The 18,786-nt window shown below is 37.1% G+C and overlaps 1 protein-coding gene across 1 annotated transcript in view; it reads right to left on the reverse strand.

The window, feature by feature from the left end:
- The window catches only part of CPS1 (carbamoyl-phosphate synthase 1), a 124,268-nt gene that overhangs the window by 20,000 nt on the left and 85,482 nt on the right, over positions 1-18,786 (reverse strand). The window contains exons 23-29 of the mRNA XM_073218157.1: positions 18,670-18,735; positions 17,771-17,834; positions 15,839-16,020; positions 9,541-9,735; positions 9,067-9,134; positions 6,947-7,022; positions 2,445-2,522 (exon numbers count right to left, since the gene is read on the reverse strand). Of these exons, the coding sequence (XP_073074258.1) occupies positions 2,445-2,522; positions 6,947-7,022; positions 9,067-9,134; positions 9,541-9,735; positions 15,839-16,020; positions 17,771-17,834; positions 18,670-18,735 (729 nt within the window). The remainder of the gene's footprint in view (positions 1-2,444; positions 2,523-6,946; positions 7,023-9,066; positions 9,135-9,540; positions 9,736-15,838; positions 16,021-17,770; positions 17,835-18,669; positions 18,736-18,786) is intronic.

An 18,786-nucleotide genomic window follows, 5' to 3' on the forward strand; every position in this document is an offset into this window, starting at 1 on the left:
TAAGGAAGAGTTGTCAGGTACCTACTTCAATGAGGCTCACTGCCTCACCACCCCCTTCATTCTGACAGATGCTTTGAGCTCTAACCAGGTCCTTTGCTTAGTCCCTGCTGAAAGGAGCAGAAATTAAACATTTCTTTCCAAGCCTCTCTGTGCAGTAACTGATCGCCCCAGGAGCAGCTGAGGGTGGCTGAGAGGTTACCTCCCTCTTCCATTCATTCGAGGGGTTTTAAGTAACAGGAAAAGAGGACAACTAAACCACCTCATATTGACTTTTAAGAACAGACAGGAAACTAAAGCATTTGGGAGGCACTGGGGATATCATTATTCTTTCCTTCCAGGTTAAGTTTTAGATACTAGAAAAGAAAAGATGGCAGAGGTGAATATCTAGCAAGGTAAATGTCATCATTTAGGTGGACCAGAAAGAAGACTTAAGATCTAAAGCTCAAGGGACTCTTAAATTGCAATATGAGAGAGGAGGGAAGCAAGAGGAAAATGCTGGTGTCCTCTTTTAGAGGTAATTAAACCAAGGCGACAGAAGAACAAATAACCCAAGGACATGTGACCACTATGTGGCTGAGTCAGGATTTTGAACCCTTATCAGCCAGACTCCAAAGTTTACAGTCTCAATCACTATAACTTGAATGTTAATAATATGTGTGTCTGTGGGAAATGATAAAGCTGAGAGTTGGGGAGAATAATTGGATGACTGTAAAAGAAATAAATTACAGAGAAGATTTGTTAATCAGATTTATAGATGACTTAAAGCAGAGTGACAACTGAGTCTCAGTAATCCTGCTGTCACTTAGGAGCTCTGTGACCTGGGCAGGGTACTTAACATAAGTGCATGGTTTCTGATAAGATGGGAATAAGAATGATATCTGTCTCATAGAATGTTTGTGGGGATAAAATAGAACACATAATACAATGTCTGGCATGATATTTAGTGCACAATAAGCACTTACATTTTTATAGTGTCTAGAAAGGGGGAGGTAATAGTTCCAATGAGTTCTGAAAATATCATACTATATCTGAAGTACTATGTCCATTTCTGAGTGTGACTGTTTAAAATTATGTGAATAAGCTGGAATACTTCCAAAAGAAGAAGACTGGGATGATAAACAATGGATGATGTCTGAGAGCAGCTTAGGGCAAGAACATATTCTAGCAAGTTGGAGCCAAATCAGGCCCACAGACCAGCATTACTTTACTAGCACCATATCTGAAAAACAAGAATATCTCTAAGCCAGTCTTAGATTCTCCACTTCCACATGGGTATGATCCCATTCATCCTATTTTATATCTCAGTCTCAAAAACTTACAATGTTGAAAGGGGGAAAGATTAAACATATGCTGTACAACTTTAGAGTCCAGGGGGGTCAGAGATGAAAGTTCTAGGGAAGCAGACTTAAATTTAAGAGGAGGAATATAAGAGATTCAAAAGAAGAAATAGATGTGTGTGTGTGTGTGTGTGCATGTGTATAAAATCTTACAACTTTTCATATTCTGTATCACCAAATAGTTAAACAGAAAACAGTTGACCACTTTTACAGGGGTGCTGTGAAGAAAATTCTCATCCTTCGTGAGTGGGGGGTTAAAATAAATGATTTCTAAGGATATTAAATTCAAAATTATATGATTCTGTGATAATAAGTCATCATTACTATATATATATATATCTTTAAACAACCTTACTTTCTGCTGTTAATCTTGAAGACAAAAAAAATGACACACAAAGAAGATTAAGTATCTGCAAAGTTGATGAAGGCCAGCTTTTTATCTTTCCTTATAGCAAATAAAGTGACATGGACTCCCCATGCATAACTTTCCATATTTCAAGATAAATCATAAATGCCTTATTAGTACAACTAGGAAACTAAAGGGAAGCCTTCTTCACATTTCCATTCCTCCCTAAAGTCAGAGGCATTCATTGTATTAGCAGTACAAGATGTGATATGGTGAGCCAATTTTATGTTATTTTCCTTATCCACCCTTCTCTGTTTAGTTCTGTCTTTATTAACGCAATAAAGAGAGGGAGGCTGGGAAATCAAGAGAGTAGAAAAATGAGGGACTCAATTAGGAACATCAGAAAGAAAAGTATTGGATGTTTTTATAATACCCATTGAAACATAAAAGCAAACCCACAGACAAAAGAAAATGAGAGAAAATCTATTCAAAAAGAATGGTGAGTGCAGGATGATAATTAATTTTGAATATCATCAAAGAGATGTTCTAACAGTATGAAACACAGGCAGCACAATACCCATGACACAACTGAATTGTCAGTGAATTTGAAATTTTTTTTTGACTGAGCAGCTTTTCCTCCATTATTCGATACCTGTTTGGTAGAAATCATGAACTCTCGTCTGTGTTTTGTTTCAAAGTTACCAGGAAAAAAACAATGTGATGGGAAGCAGGGGTCGGGGAAATGGAGATAAAGTACTTACTCTTCCATCTTTGCCGACAGCATCCATTTCTACTTCCCGGGCCCCCTCAATAAATTTCGTCAGCACCACTGGGTGCTCCTGTCACCAAAGAAAACATGAGGGCAGAAGCTTTAGTGAAATTTGCTGTAGAGTGTCAAGTAAATCACGTACCTTAAGTAAATACCAGGGTAATACTTGCAAAAAGCCCTTAATGCTAAATGCACTACACAAACTCATTAGCCAATCTGTTTTGTAAGAACAAAGTCATTCTCTGCTTACAGTGAGGCAGAGGGTCTTTCACTGAATGCTCAGTGAATTGAATACGAGCTGTGAAATTTCAAACATACAATTCTAGGTGAGTCAGATAACAGAGGAGGCTACGGAGAGGGCTCAATTGGGCATCTTTTTTCTGTGTGCAGTTATGAGCAGCTATTTCATTTATGATTGTATATTATCATTGGTTCTGGTTCTTTCTTTCTTCCTACACTTAGCTTTTCCATGCACTACAATTTCCTAAATCAGTTCTCTATACGAGAACTGTGGAGGGACTTAGGAGAGTAGCATTTTGTTTCAGTTTTTCTAGGTCAAAGATGGAATCTTTTTCCTGGAATTGACATTCCTGAAGCCACTTCTAAAGTGTGACATTTGCAACTGCAAAATCAAACATTTTTCTTGATTGATCTTAAAAGTTCCATCCTTTCTCTGCTGTTTCAGACTTCTTCTCTTTCCTGAAGATCCCCCCCCCAACACAGCTCCTTTGTGACAGTGTGGTGGTGTCCTCCACATCCTGACCACTACTTGCTTTTTCCAGACTTAATGAAGAGCCCAATGGCTTAGGCATCTCCTTTCCTGCATCCTGTCAGTGTGCTCCACTTGCGGTTTTCTTTGCAGATCCTGCTTTTACCTGTCTCCATGCTCCTCCTCCAAATGCACACTACCTTCTCACCTTAGCTTTCTCTTTCAAATCTCAACTGACCTTTCAAGGCCTAACTCAAATGCTCCCTCCCCCCTGCTGTCTTCTCTGAACATCCTTTTTTTCTCTGAACACAAACCCCTTTTGGCCACTATCATTAGTTCATTTCATGTATATGTGTTAAATTTAATTTATCTTATTCCTTTAATTGAACACTTTAAGTAGAATTGATTTTGTGAGAAATTGAAATAATCAGTGTTTTATGCCATAAATAAGCTTCACTCTTCTCCAAATTTATTTTAAATGAGGCAAATTTCCACACTTCCTTTTCTTCAAAGATCTATGGGACATGCAATTGTTTATTAGTCAAAAAAAAAAAAAGATTTCTTCCATCTCTGTTCCCTTTTTTTAAAGTACTGGACATTTACTACGGCAGGCCTGGTAGAGCTTTGCTGTGACCTATGAGGGATTTTCTTTCTATATTATGATGATAATTGCATGACTTCAAAAAATGATAGAGGCTGCCAGCTGTCTTAGCTTCTCTAGACAAGCCTGAGACAGGCATTCTTGTTCAAGAGATTTCTTAAAGGACTTCAGAGAGCAGAATGGGGCAGCAGGAAAACCTGGTAAGTTTGTGGTCTCAGTGGAAAGCTGGATTCAGCCTTATCCACCAGGAACCTCCAGGCCATGAACTACAGCACAGAGTCAGTCCCGTCTGGAGGCACAGGTCATTCACCGTCCAGTGTTTTGAGGGTGGTGGCACATCAAGGGAACTTGCCCCCAGGTTGGTGAGGCCCCCATTTGAGAACTGGTCTCCGGAGGTGTGCAGCTGGGAGGTGTCACCCTCGGCCCTGACAGTGAGGGGACAGGGGCTTCCACAGTATAGGGCTCTGAGTGGGGCTCACCCCCATGACAGCATCCACCATCCTGGCCAGCTGAACAAATCTATGAAATAGTTCTTACTATATTAGGAATAAAGTTTCTTAATAAATTTCACTCTTTTGGCATTACACATTGCTGGCCTCCTTAAAAACCCTTCCTTCCTCCAGTGTCCACGACCGCCTCTCCACGCTTCCTTCCCAGGCTCCTCCGCGGTTCCTTCTCTCCTCAGTCCGTAAGTGCCAGCATTCCTCTTGCCTCTGTGCCCTCTCTTTGCTTCTCAAAGCTTCAACTAAAATAATATGCTATTTATTTCTAATCTATATTTACATCTCTGTTTCTGGCTATGATCTCGATCCTCAATTCCAAATCTATACTAACACACTGTTTTCAAAGCATATCCCCTTGGATTCCAAATAGGCACCTCATATTCAAAAAATCAAAAATTAAATATATGATTTCCCCCTCCAGAATTTCTCCTTCTCCAGCATTCCCTATTTCAATAACCAGTGCTGCCATCCATCTAGTTGTCCAAGGCAGAAACTCAGGAGTCATCCTTTATCGATACCCTTTTACCCTCCACCTCCCATCCGTTCACTAATTGCCTGCAACACACATTCACAATATTTCTCAAATGCATGCACTTTGCTTCATCTTTTCTATCATTACTCTGATCCTAGGCACTGTCATCTCTGCCCCGAGCTAGAGCAACATCCCCCTAACTTCGTTCCATAAATTCTGTCTTGCCCCAGAATTCATTCTGTCTTACAGCAGTGATCTTTTTAAAACAGGAAATACAACTAAAATCCAAATTCATTATAATGACTGACAAGGTTTTCTCTATGTGCTCCCTGATTACTCCGTCTACAGCTCCACCACCATTGTAGCAGACACTCCCTACCACGTTGGGTTTCCAGCCATACAGTGAACGCTTTATCAGTTCCTAGAAATTCCATCTATTTCTCAGCTGAGGGTCTTTACATATGGTGTCCTTTCTTCCGACTCGCACCCACAATGGAAAACTTTCATCCAATTAACTCTGAATCAACCATCTTGAATTAATTTCAAAGTCCCTTCTTTGGGCGCTGGACCCCAATACTGCTACACTCTCTCTCAGTGCTGTGTATTTGCTTATTGCAATGTTCATCATATTTGATGGCAATTATTTGATATCTGATGTCCCTTGCAAAGAAGGTCCTCTGTGAGAGCAGAGACTATCTGTTTTCATGAGTATAACCCTGACCTTGAGAGCAATGACATTATATAGAAGGTGCTAAATGTGAATGAATATATACATAGATGAATGATGGATGGGGGCTGATTTTACTCTAGGTTCACTGAATTGAGTGTCTTATTAATAGTGCATGGGCATACACAATTGAGCGTATGAATTAAGTATCCCAGATTCTGCTCTAGTTTGATGGGCAGACTTGAACCAGAAGGTATTCAGTCAGGACATCTCCATTATAAAACTTTGGTCCAGTAGGGGTTCTATCTATATACTAGCAGAAAAAAAATTGTTTTATTTTGTAAATATTTTACTAAGCAGAGGCCCTATGACAGCCAGTGGTCCAGGCAGAAGAGACTCATCACTCAAATGAGACCAGGCAGGTCTAACTGCTGGTTTCTCTGAGTGTGGCAGGCCCCCTGGCAGGAAATAAGGCAGATGTGAGTTCAACCAGTGCCTGCTCCCAAGCACATTAATGAAAACTGGCCCCCTGGAGACATTCCCTCCTCAGGTACCTCATTTTCAAGCAAAAGTGAATTCAAAATCCACTTGGTTTTCTTTCTTTTACACTCATTGTCTTTTCCCACTCTTCATCCTCATCCACAGTCTTTGCTGCCCCAGTGTCCTTGGGGAGCAGCCACCACACGAAGGGAGGCCCAGCCTCATGTGTGCAACTACAACCCGTGTCTCTATTCTGGTGGGAAACACCTCTGATTTCACTCTCCAGCTCCCTCCAAATTCTACTTACCTAACATCAAACTATGAGTTTGTGTTTTTTCTATGAGTTGTGTTTTTCTATGAGTTTGTGTTTTTTCTATGAGTTGTGTTTTTTTTAAAAAAAAATAACACCAACAAGCTTTTGAAAGCTTTTAAAAGGAAAACATTACTTTCATCCTCTACAGTACATGATCTGCAGATCAATAACCCCACTGGGTAAATCTTAAATGGATCATGCTGAGGTAATGCCAAAGGAGAAAGTAAAAGCTGGGGGCAGTGGAGGAAGGTGGTTGAGTTGCCACAAAATTATAAACATTTTTATTACCTGACAAATGGAATGTACCAAAATGAAAAAAAAAATCAATAGGTGAGTGTAGGGATTTACCATTAAAGTGGCAGGACTGGCTAAAGCAAAGGCTTTCCAGGTGTGAGAATTAAAAATCAGGAAAGCCTTCACAGGTACGTGATAAGCACAGTGGGGCCATCCCTGAGGCTGGGATCCCAGGGATAACTTGACCAGCATCTACTCCTGAACAGACAAGGATATGTACCAAGCCTGGCTCCGGGAGTCTAAAACTATATACATGTTTCATCAAATGCACACTGGTCTTTCTCTTCTCCCAGTAACCCTAAGGATCTAAATATAATTAAATGCATTTAAGTTTTGTCATTCCCGTATATAGGAAACTAGTGGATAGAACAAAAAAGGAAAACCATCCTCACAATGTAGAGTGAAAAGAAAAAACCTATGAAGTTTGCAATTAACAGAAGGAAACAGGACTCTACCTGAGAGACTCTAGTGGCTTCCTCTAGGAACTTTTTCATCTCATCTTCAGAGAACACCACATTCATGGCAGACCCACTGGGAAAGGGGGGGAAAGCAAAACAAAACAAACATACAAAACAGGTCAGTTTCTTTTACCACTTTGGAAGTATGGCACATTAGGCTTGACTGCTTCTCAGAGCAATTCCAGGCAACCTATGGTTCTAGTCTGAGCTGAGAAAGAAGATGCTTTTTTTCTCAATTAAGACTTTACCCCCATTGAATCACCAGGACAATCATCCAAACTAAGAAGTCACCAAAGTTGGGAATGAAACTTGTGATGCTGCCCCAGGAGGACCACAGTAGCCCCAGAGAATGAACTGCACCCAGGTTGATCCTTCCCGATTTCCTGTTTCAACTCTCTGCTGATTCCAGGTAATTCTTAAATCTTAACAAGAGGCATCCTAGGACCTAGTTTTTCTAATCCTGTTTCTTTAGAGTTCATTACCAACAGCTGATCTTTCCCATGGGCGTGCTGTCAAAGCAGGTCATTCTAATATCTCAACCAGGTTATGAAAGAATATTTTTTAGCATTTGCAAATACAACATATAGTATCTGACTGAAGTATTCAACTGTGTAATTAACAGAAGTAAAAGTCACCAGGAGGAAACCAGTAAAATCAGTCAATGTACTGTGTATTTTAGGACATTTTCAAAGTAAGATGAAAGGGAGGAAAGAATGAGGAAAAGAAAAGGGAAAGAAATAAGAAAGCGATTACTTTCCACTGCCTTTTAAAAAGTAGTATTTTTTTTACCTTTTCTACTCAATTATGTATTTCTGCATAAAAAGCTTTCAATTTCTTCATTTATTTAAGACAGGGAGGCTAAAGCAATAATGTTGATAGTTCACAGTATAGGAAACTGGGACAAGGACATAGACTGCAGAGATGGGGAAGTGCAATAATCAAAGCTGCTTTCTGCAGTCCTTCGTTAAATGTCTGTGTTGTTTCAATTAACTTACATTAATACCTCAAAGAAGTAGTATTATTAGACTGTGGTTTATGCAAAATGTCATTTAAATAAAAGGAAAGTTTTCCACCTCATTTGGAATTTTTCATTATTTTAAAGGATCCAATCTCAAATTCCATTTACACTTTCAAATTGTGCACAGCAAATCGTTTTTCTTTTGTTTGCTCCTGTTCAGTGAAGTAGTGCCTTGCATGTGGTAACATCTGAAGAGAGAAAGTGATAATTCACAACTTCTCTTTTGATGATGGAACTCAGTTTTAAAGTTAAATATAAAAGATGCTCACTGTTCATGTTCCTCACCATTATAATTCATCTATTAAAAAAATACGATTTCAAAAACTAAAAAATTCAAACCAGAGGAACGATCAGAAGGTGCTGACAATGGTCAAAAATAAGCTGTCATTTCTGGATATTAAAAAACAGATACTGGCAAGAGATAGCCCAAGTTTGTTTTGTTTTTGCTTTTCGGTTTTTTAATTGTTCTCTTCCATAATGTGAAACTACCCTCCCTCAGTTTGGCAAGGAGATGCCTAAGCCATGTGTGAGGAAAATGGAAGTTCCTATGGCCAGGATCCTCACCTTACCCTAAGCTACTTGATGGTGTAATTGGCCTACCACTAGGCTACTGCTTCCACACACTAAGCCCTAAGCTATTATTGACTGAGTCACTATATACAGAGCTGTGCCCAGTGCTCTTGGCAGAGGCAGAGGCGGATTGGGATTATGGACTGGCAGACTGCTGGATGTAGAAGTGATTCTAGTGCTCAACCTACCGCAGTGAGAACAAAGTTGGGTATAAACCCTTTAACCCCAAGAATGCTCCATTGTCATTTCCCGGTCTCACTGAATCTATAGTGAACTTTCAGGGGTGAAACTCTCAGGCAAGGCACCATGCTTCTAAGATATAGGACTGTAGACTCAGATTTGCCACCCACTGAGGGAAAAGCATTGAGCTGAAGGACCATGCACAGGCCCTCAAGCTGGCTGTGTTGGTTTAAGGTTTGCTGATGGATTTACAAATTATTATACATCAAAGCCTAGTGCCATTAGCATACAGCTTGCTGTTCTGTATCCTCCCACTTTTAAATCATCATTTTGGAAAACAATATATTACCTTAAAACATAGGATGGTCTCAACAAGCAGGGATAGCCCACAGACTTTGCAAATTCCAACGCCTCATTCTAATTAATAGGAACAACAACAAAAAAATGCATGAATAGTTCAAAATATTCAATAAAAATGTAGCATGGTATCACTAGAATAAGTGGTAACCCAACTCCTTTTATTCTTTCTTTCAAAAGATACCATTAAAATGTAAATTGGACATTGAAATACATAAAATTCCTTGGTGCTAATTCTAAATATCAAACCTAGTTCAAAAACAGTTTGAACTTCTTTTCATTGTCTGAATCTTAATGAGGATACTCCTACCAATCTATAACCAGCATTTAACTGCAATCATGGAAATGCAGCAACTTTAAAGTAAATTCACTAAGCATTGTATATTCTATTCATCCTGTAGTTAACATTCAGGTTACAACTCTTCAAAAGAAAACATTAAAAACAGATCCTTGTTTCTCCCCTTACCAAAGTGTTAACAGCTTTCCAGGGTGCCTGAGCCACGTTCAGCTCATCCAAGACTGCCGAGAAGATGGAGCGATCCTCAGCCCTGTCGATCTGCAGAGGGCTTGTGCCCATGATCTTGACACCATTCTTGTACAGAGGGACTGCCAGGTTGTTTGGAATCTGACCCCCAACCGATATTATGCAGCCACCACATGCCTGGAAAAGACATCTTCAATATCAGCCACTGGGGGTAACTTCATCAAGAATGGACAACTGTGCCTCCATTTCCTTATTGAAAATGTTTAATCAGATTACAATATTTTCATTTTTCTCATCAATGAATAATGTTAAGTTATGCCACAAAGAGATAAATGACATCAGCTCTAACTTTCCAGGCCTACTTCCACATGATTGCCATGTAAGATTTCCATATAGCTGAACATGAATGTGTGATGTTTGTATGTGTGACAATCAGAAAAAGAAAATCAAGCCATTATGTATTCTACACCATAAGCAATTATGTTTTGGACTACTATTGTAACTACCTACCTACATGGATACAGATCTCTTCTTCTAATACTCCCCTCACCTAATTCCCTCCATCCCAGCACTTCACATTTAGATTAGTCATCCTGCAAAACTGTTTCACCGCGTCACTCCTACACTGAGTTCTCCGAGGTTCCCTTTGCCTAAAGGATAAAGTGCAAGCTTATTAGCACCAAGGCAGTGAAGACTTGCCAGGCTTGTCTGTCATCACTCCCCTCAGACACAAGACCGCTCTACGCACTGTCCCAACTATGCAGTCCCACTAGCCAGCTTCTTGTGCTCTCCACCGTCCCCTGCCATTGCTTCTGTTCTTTACTCCTCTCCCTTATCTGAACTATCTATCCCTAAACCAAAGTCCACTCAAAATCCTACCTCCCATTTTGACTCTTCTCTCCTTCACTGCTACTTTGGCACCTGACTACATTACCCAATACCTGATTTTTGTTCCAATTTCCTTACTGTTTGCCTTATAAGCAGGCCCTGAATCTTTAACCTTAATCTCCTATTACCAGTCAAAACTTCAAGATTTAAAAAAAAAAATCTCAAATTTTCTTAAGATCAGTGTTACAGTGGTGAAGGTGAGCCAGTGCAGGATGGTGAGAACTGGATGCTTCGGGGTTACAAGTCCCTCCCACTTTGGTCCCCTCTGCTGAAACTCCCTCTGAGGGTCAGTCTTCTTATCTATAAAATTAGGATAATAATACCTGTCTACTTCACAAGATTGATACCATAGGTTCAATAAGAGAATAAACATTAAAGGTCTTATCCATTATAAGAGTATAAATAAGACATTGTTATTAATATAAGAAAATATAGTGTTTGATAGGCCATTGATCTTGGCATAATTTGTGTTTGCCTCAATGACCTACTAATGAATATCAGAATTCCTGAAGTAATGGATATGTGCCAAATTATTTTATCATTCTTAAATACTTCTAGAAGAGATTATACTAATTTCTAATTACTTTTTATAATGAGAGAAATTATAGTACTGCCTAAGCAAACACCCTGCAATTAAGTGTTAACATGCATTGCAAACAGTATTGAAAATAATAATCCACACTTCTGTATATTTATAAGTGCACTTAGCTTTTATCATTTTTACATATGATACACATTTTTGCAAAACTTTTAGAATTATTCTTCTTACTATAATATTTTATTTGCTTATTAATTTAGTTTATTAGCGGTGTTAATATTTTAGAGGCTTAAAGACTAATTCCTCATTTAGATGTATACAAAGTCTCATGTACAAAACTTCAAAATAATTTCTAAAATTAAGGGATAAGTATCAACTTCTGAGCAAAAACTGGAGTCAATTGAGCTAAGTGGAAGGTCAAGCTGAATAAAAAGGTTGTAATCAATAAATATAGCAATATTTTTCACAATAGCTCTATGGAATTGATTTATATTTTTCAAGAAATTAACAACTTCAAAACATAGCATAACATAAACTGCCACAATTTGTTAAGGATATTACTATTTACCCTATACTATCTGTTCTGACCTGACAATACTGCTTTGTGGCAGTTATCACCCTCCACAGCTTACCACTAAAGAAACTGGGGTTCAGTGAAGGTGAAGTGACATGTCCATACTGTCCTTCAGCAAAATACAGAGCCAGTACTTGAACTCAACTCTACATACTGTAAAACAATTTGCCTAACTTTGCTAAATCATTGAATCTTAGGCTAACTCTATTTTTCTGGCTGATTTCCAAGATGGTTAGTGTTAGAGAATACAAGACAAGTTATTCTAAACTATCCTTTTTGAAAAGTGGTAGATAGAAAAGCTTTTACTGCAAAACCCTGTTCTTATCATCGACCTCCAGAAATAAAGATCGTCACTGGGAAGACAAGTACGGCCACAGGAATGCTTTAAAGTAATGGCGAGATGGTATAGTATAGGCTTGCCCACACAGCCAAAGAAATTCAGGACACAAGAACATGTTTGTAGGGTGAAGTTAATATTGGACAGTTTTTTGGAAGAATTCTCTTCAACTGGCCCCAACTTCAAACACAGAATTTGTTAAGAATTTAGGAAAGAGAATCCACACAGGTAAATTATCATTACCATAATCACTGAAGCTTTAATCACTTCAAATTACTTAGTGAAATAAAATATTCTAAAATTTAGATTTGTTTTACACATTTCTAAATACTTTAGACCTAGAATAATAGGGTCCCAACCTTCTACTGATCTTACCTAAATATGCTTGTATCTTTTTTTACCTGGTTTGGTTTCCTATTTTTTTAAACTCAGTATCACCAAGCTAAGGTAACACCAAAAAAGAATATTTCTGAGACAATAGTCAAGCTGCAATCACACCACAACTTTAGTTTTAGCAGTAAATAATTTTTTTAAATACTTCAAACTTATTTGAGAACATATAAATTTTGCTTAAATACTAATCACTTTGGTCGGTCTTTAGTTTTATGGAAAAATTAAATGCTATATTATAGACAGAATGCAATGTGAGAAAATTTGTCATACTAACAGATAGCATTTACTTTATTAAAAAACATCCCTGACTTTTGTAATTTCATGTGCTATCTCGAATTTACTAAACTCCACAGTTTATATGTCTGCCAATGAGATCCACCATGGTTTATATTCTAGTAAAATATTTTTAAGTGTAGGCAGGACCTTAAGATTATATCTAACTACAACTAAACCAAATGCTAGGAATGATCTTCAATTCTAGTGGACAGTCATGCATTCCCTAGTGAGTTTTGCCTATCACCAATTAATGTCTAACACTCATTCATTCATTTAACTCAAGTTGTGTTACAGAGGATACATTGTCTATATATATACACATACAGTATTAGGTGTTAAAAATAGGATAATTAAATCATTAATCAGAGTACATTTTTTATGGGGGAGGATCCAATAAATTATTTATTGCAAAAACAATAAAAACTATTTAAGCAGGACTCAAATGAGACAGAGATATCATAAGGTATCAAGATATATTGACTGATATTTTTAGACTCAATATTTTTTTAATGAACAGATAACAAATAATTGATAAATGGGTCCTAAATGGAAACTAAGTATAGAAGAAAATTAATATTGTTTGTTTACATAACATTTCAAACCATGAGTCTCCAAAGAAAGGGGAAATGTGAAGTTAAGATAGGATCTATGTGATTAGTATTCATTATTGTAGCTTATAAAGATTATTGCATCTTTCATCCCCAAGAAATAGATCTAATAAAAGAGAAGCATAGTGCTGCAACTTTTATACATAATGTAATAATTTTCAACTCATACACTTCAAGATAATTTGAGAACATCTTTTCCCTTACAAGGAATGTCCTAAGAAACAAAATTGTGAACTAGGCAAATTGTGATCTGTCAAAGCCTTGTAGATGGCAGACACCAACTTCTCACTTTCTTGACCCTTTCCCACACTCACACACCAAAAAAAAAAAAAAAGTCAAAATGTAAATCTCTTCTCAGGAAGAAGAACTTACGAACATATAAAGAATAAATGACTTAAGTGGAAAGGATTGCTCTTTATAAAATAGAAAAAATGTCTGCAAACATTTCCCTCTAAAATACTAAGAACAAGTGGGAAGGAGATGTCAGCACTCCCAGCATCCCCTCTTGCTCTACCTCTGATCAAGACTTCTTTCCAAAGCAACCTGCTTTACTCATAGGGCATGTTACTCTTCTGAATTCCCCTTAATGTTTTCTTCAGATGCACTCCTTTGATGCCATGGAAACAGCCTTGATCCTAAAGTATACCAATAAACGTGGACCAGGAGACACATCGTAATTTCTATTATTTCATGTAGTTATGCACCCTTGGAACAGCCTATTGCCTTTCTAAGTGACTCAAATGTATGCTTTTGAATAATTTTAGACATGCTTCTAATTTTCCGCAAATTTATGGCCAAATGACTCAGTGCATTCAGCATCATCAGGGACATTCAAGGTCAGGTAAGGGCAGCCTTCTGGAGGTTAAGGCACATCTGTTATGAGAGAGAAAGGAGCCAGCAGAGCCTCCTATGGGGAGATACACAAGCTCATAAAAGGAAACATAAATACATACATGTACGTGTGGATATGAAATGTATATACATTATATAGCATTTCCTGTGGGACAATCTGAAGAATATATCAATGGAATATTGTTTTTTATGTTCCCCAAAATAACAGTTAAAGTTACCTTATGATATATAGTAGTACTATAAATGCCAATTAGCTTCAAAAAGGGCAATTTATTTCTATCATCATGAATTCGGTTATAGTACAAGGATCTCATTAATGTCCATGTGTAACTGCATCCTAAGACAGTCATAGAAGTTTTTAATCCTTTTTTAAACCATTTCATGGAGAAATAATTAATGATGTGTAAAATGCCCACTGCTATTGTTTGTAATGCTTGTTAATATTTTTTAAACAATTACGTAATTTTTCATATGTATATGTCATGGGTCCCACTCTTATTTTACTGTCTTGAAGATAGGGGCCTGGTTTTATAGCACTCTGTCCTGATGAAATTAGTATTTAAAAGGTACTCAGGAAATAATGTGCAGGATGTATTTGTTCGGATCCCCACCTGTGCATCTAATATTAAGGAATGAATGAATGAATATTAAGGAATCACCAGCAAAACCATATCAAAAAAGAGAACTAAAAATTGTGTAATGGTTCAGTTTCATCATATTAGAAAACTAGTAGGCCAACCCTAAATCAACTATGATGGTACATCCATCCTGAATATGTCTGTTTTCTTTACAATAATAAAATCATCACATTTTTCTACCTTTATACTTTACATGTCACAATGTGATTTCAAATACAAATCTCATTACCTTCATAGCACCTGCACATAGCACAGTTTTGCATTCATACGATTCATTAACAAAAAAAGATGAAACACAGGGAATTTAAGTAACTTGCACAATATTAAATCTACATAAATGAATATGTAAACTTGCACAAGGAGATGAGTTCTCAAGTCAAAACTAGAACTGAAATACTGTGCCTCCAATTCAGTATTTTTTTTAAATAAGTGACCATATTTTATACCTAGTGATGATTCTCTGTGGTAGGGAATTAACTGTAATAACATCAGAAAACATAACTACTGTATATCACTCTGATATTTTCCAGTAGTAATTTTTTTAATTATAAGATAATCTTGTTCACAGACTTACAGAAATGTATGACCATATGAATCCACAGTGAAAATATACTCAATAACACTGGAGTAGAGGTAGAGAAGCAACTGTAAGAGAAGGCTGTGATGTTACCAAAATCATTCAGAATGGACTTGTCCATCTTACATTGAAGACTAAAGGCTTCATCTGATAGCACAAAGAATTAACTGGTCCTTTGTGAACAATTGACTTCTCTCCTTTGGGAGCCATTCATCATTAAATTGCCAACAGTACATAAACTAGAAGAGGCTGCTTATTGTATGTCTAGATGACCAATTAAATCACTCTTCAAAATACTTATTGGGACTGTCTTGAGCTAGTTAATATGTGTGTGGCACACGTTACCATGTAGAGACTTCAGTCTAGCTGCGAGGCTTAGAAAAAAAAAATCACTCTATACCAGGGCCTCAAGAACCTAAGGCTGGTGTGATTCTTTTAGAGTTTCACTACAAAATTAGAAAACAGAAGACATTGGCAGCTCTTTAACCAAACGGTAATTACAATGTTAAATCTACATAAATGAATACATAAACATAAAGTGTGCCCTGCATATATTTCTTGTTTTTTTCTTTACTTTTTCTTTTATTTTCTTTTTTTACCTCTTGATGGTAGATGTCTAGGATTCTCTCCAAAGACAACTCTTCAAAGTATAGTTTGTCACACTCATCAAAGTCTGTGCTCACAGTCTCAGGGTTGCAATTCACCACCACTGTCTTCTTGCCAAGCTGACGCAATGTGCGGATACTGGAGACAGCACACCAATCAAATTCCACACTGCTGCCTGCAGAGACAATGAGATTGGGAAAAGGGTAAGAGAAGCATGAAGTTACAACACAAAGAGAGACAGAAATGTATTGCCAGTCTATCCAGAGTAAGGAAGCTAATGCCCTTTCAAGTCAATTTTTAAAACTCCAAACTATAAATTTCAGATCCATTATGTATTACACTATAGTAATAGTAGGAAAAACCAGGAACAATAAACAACGACATGTTGGCTTGTTTTATGTGCTAAGTTCTGCAGTAGATAATCTTCCTATCTGAAACATTCAGAACCTCAAAGTTAATGAAAGATAATTTTAATGATGAAAAAAATAATAATCCTTATTTACTAAAGAGAAACTGAAATAAGCATATTGATCTCAGCACATAAAAACAGTTATGCTAGTGATCAGAGCACCTGAGTTCTTGTTTCAGTCCTTCTACTCTGCTGTCTGAGGGGTAAATCCAGTGATCCCCGAGGTGCCCTGCAGTTCTGACATGGCTTGACTGATTGGAAAGTCCTGTCCTTTCCAAACATACTCTTTTAAGTTTGGCAAGGCCATCCCATGCAGAGTGAGTGACCTTCTAGGAAGTAATTTGAAATACAATGGACTCCCAAAAAAAAGTGTAAGAAATGCCTCAAAATACCAGCTCTACTGGGATGCCATAGAACTGAAAGTTCTGGGGTTTGTATTAATCCTTTGCATTAGGACTTCGTCTCCTAAAAATCCTTGTCAGAATGAAAAGGTTAACAGATACAGTAGCATAATAATTCTCACTATCAGTTAAGTATACACTTGATTATCAGCTCAGCTAGTCTTCCCTGTCCCTGGAGTAATGCATAATTGTTTATTAAATTAGGTAAAATTTGAAGAGAAAGGAAAGAAGGTCTGGAGAGAATGTTAGGTCCTGATGCAGGTGCAGGTGTTCGGGCCATTTAGACATAAGATAACTAAGGTGGTAAAAACATCACCACTTTTGGCCCACTTCTAGACTTAGCCAAAGATGGCTAAACTAGCATACCCTAAAGCAATCAGTTAATCCTAAAAACCAAAATAAACTATGCTTAAAGAAACAGAGTAAGAAAGGCTATATATATTTAAATCACATATTTCATCATTCCATATTAGAACACCTTGCACAGACTGTGTTCAATATATTTGTTGAGAAATATGTCTATTTAAACATATACCTTATAACCATAATAGGTCTAGATTCATTATCAAATGTCTGATTTTAAGTGAGTTGGAGGGAAATGTAACAATTTCTGGTGAGAATATTTTGATTAAATTACATAATGTTCTGGCTATGCACCAATGAGAAAAGCTCTTTGCATTTGTCATTAACAGAAGTCCTATGTTAGGTCAGAGGCTGTACCTACAAATGTAATTTCTGGCTGACGTATAAAGTTCTTGAACAAATATAAATATTTGTGAAAAATTATGCCAGTAGAGAAAAGGCCAAAGTGCAATTCATTCCCCAACCCTAGTGAGAGACTCAATTTAGTTCATGAGGACAAAAATGATAAAGGGGAGACATGAGGAAATGGAAGGAAGTGGAGTTTGTGGTGCAGACCTACATTTGAGTCCCGCTTACACTACCTAATAGCTGTATAAGTTTGGGACTTATCTCTCTGAACCTTGATTTCCTAATTCACAAAATATTCATTGTAACATCATCTAGTTTAGACAGTCCAGAATAAAAGAATGGACAGGGATGAAAAGTACTATATAAACTACAAAGTCCTACGTGAAGATGAGTTACCACTTTACCAATGTGATAGGGACCACAGCCCAGCACCATCATTCCATGGTCATCAAAATTGATATCATGCTCCTGAGGGAGGGAAGGAGAAAAAAGAGAAGATGTAGTAATTGTTACTTGTTATTCTTCCATCTAATTAAACTATTTGTCCTGAATTTGGGTGTGTCTTTCTCATTCTCCCTCTTGTTGACATGCATTTTCTGAGAACCCACAAGTAGAAAGTGTTATACAAGCTCTACTTATTTGTAAAAAATAAGTTCAATATTTTGATTATTTGATTGGGAAAGGGTAAGAGAAGTATGAAGTTACAACACAAAGAGAGGCAAAAATGTATTGCCGGTCTATCCAGAGTAAGGAAGCTAATGCCCTTTCAAGTCAATTTTTAAAACTCCAAACTATAAGTTTCAGATCCATTATGTACACTATAGTAATAGTAGGAAAAACAGGGACTAATTAAACACCAACATGTTGGCTTGTTTTATATGCTAAGTTCTGCAGTAGATAATCTTCCTATCTGAAACATTCAGAACCTCAAAGTTAATGAAATATAATTTTAATGATGAAAAAATAATAATCCTGATTTACTGAAGAGAAACTCAAATAAGCATATTGACCTCAGCACATAAAAATAGTTATGCTAGTGATCAGAGCACCTGAGCTCTTGTTTCAAAAGAGAGCATAATTGTTTGTGTAATATCTTTATCATCTTTTCACTTGTTTGATTTCATCATCTAGAGGCAGTTCTTAAAAGACTGAGTAGAGAAACATATCACATCTGACTCACATGATGTCATTTTTATTATTAAGGTCACTAGTTAACTGAAGATGCAAATAAATATATATTTCCCCATGTGGACCATTTATTAAATCTAGAGCTTTCTACATACAGCAGTTTGGCACTTCCTACCTGGCCATTGTAGGTAACATAGAGGTAGTTTGTTACTGATGGGTATTCTGCAGCCAGTGTATCAATCTGCAAGAGAAAATAACCAAACAAACAAGCAAATAAATAAATAAATAAATA

This window comes from Manis javanica, chromosome 12 (assembly GCF_040802235.1).
Source record: "Manis javanica isolate MJ-LG chromosome 12, MJ_LKY, whole genome shotgun sequence".
Lineage (NCBI taxonomy): Eukaryota > Metazoa > Chordata > Mammalia > Pholidota > Manidae > Manis > Manis javanica.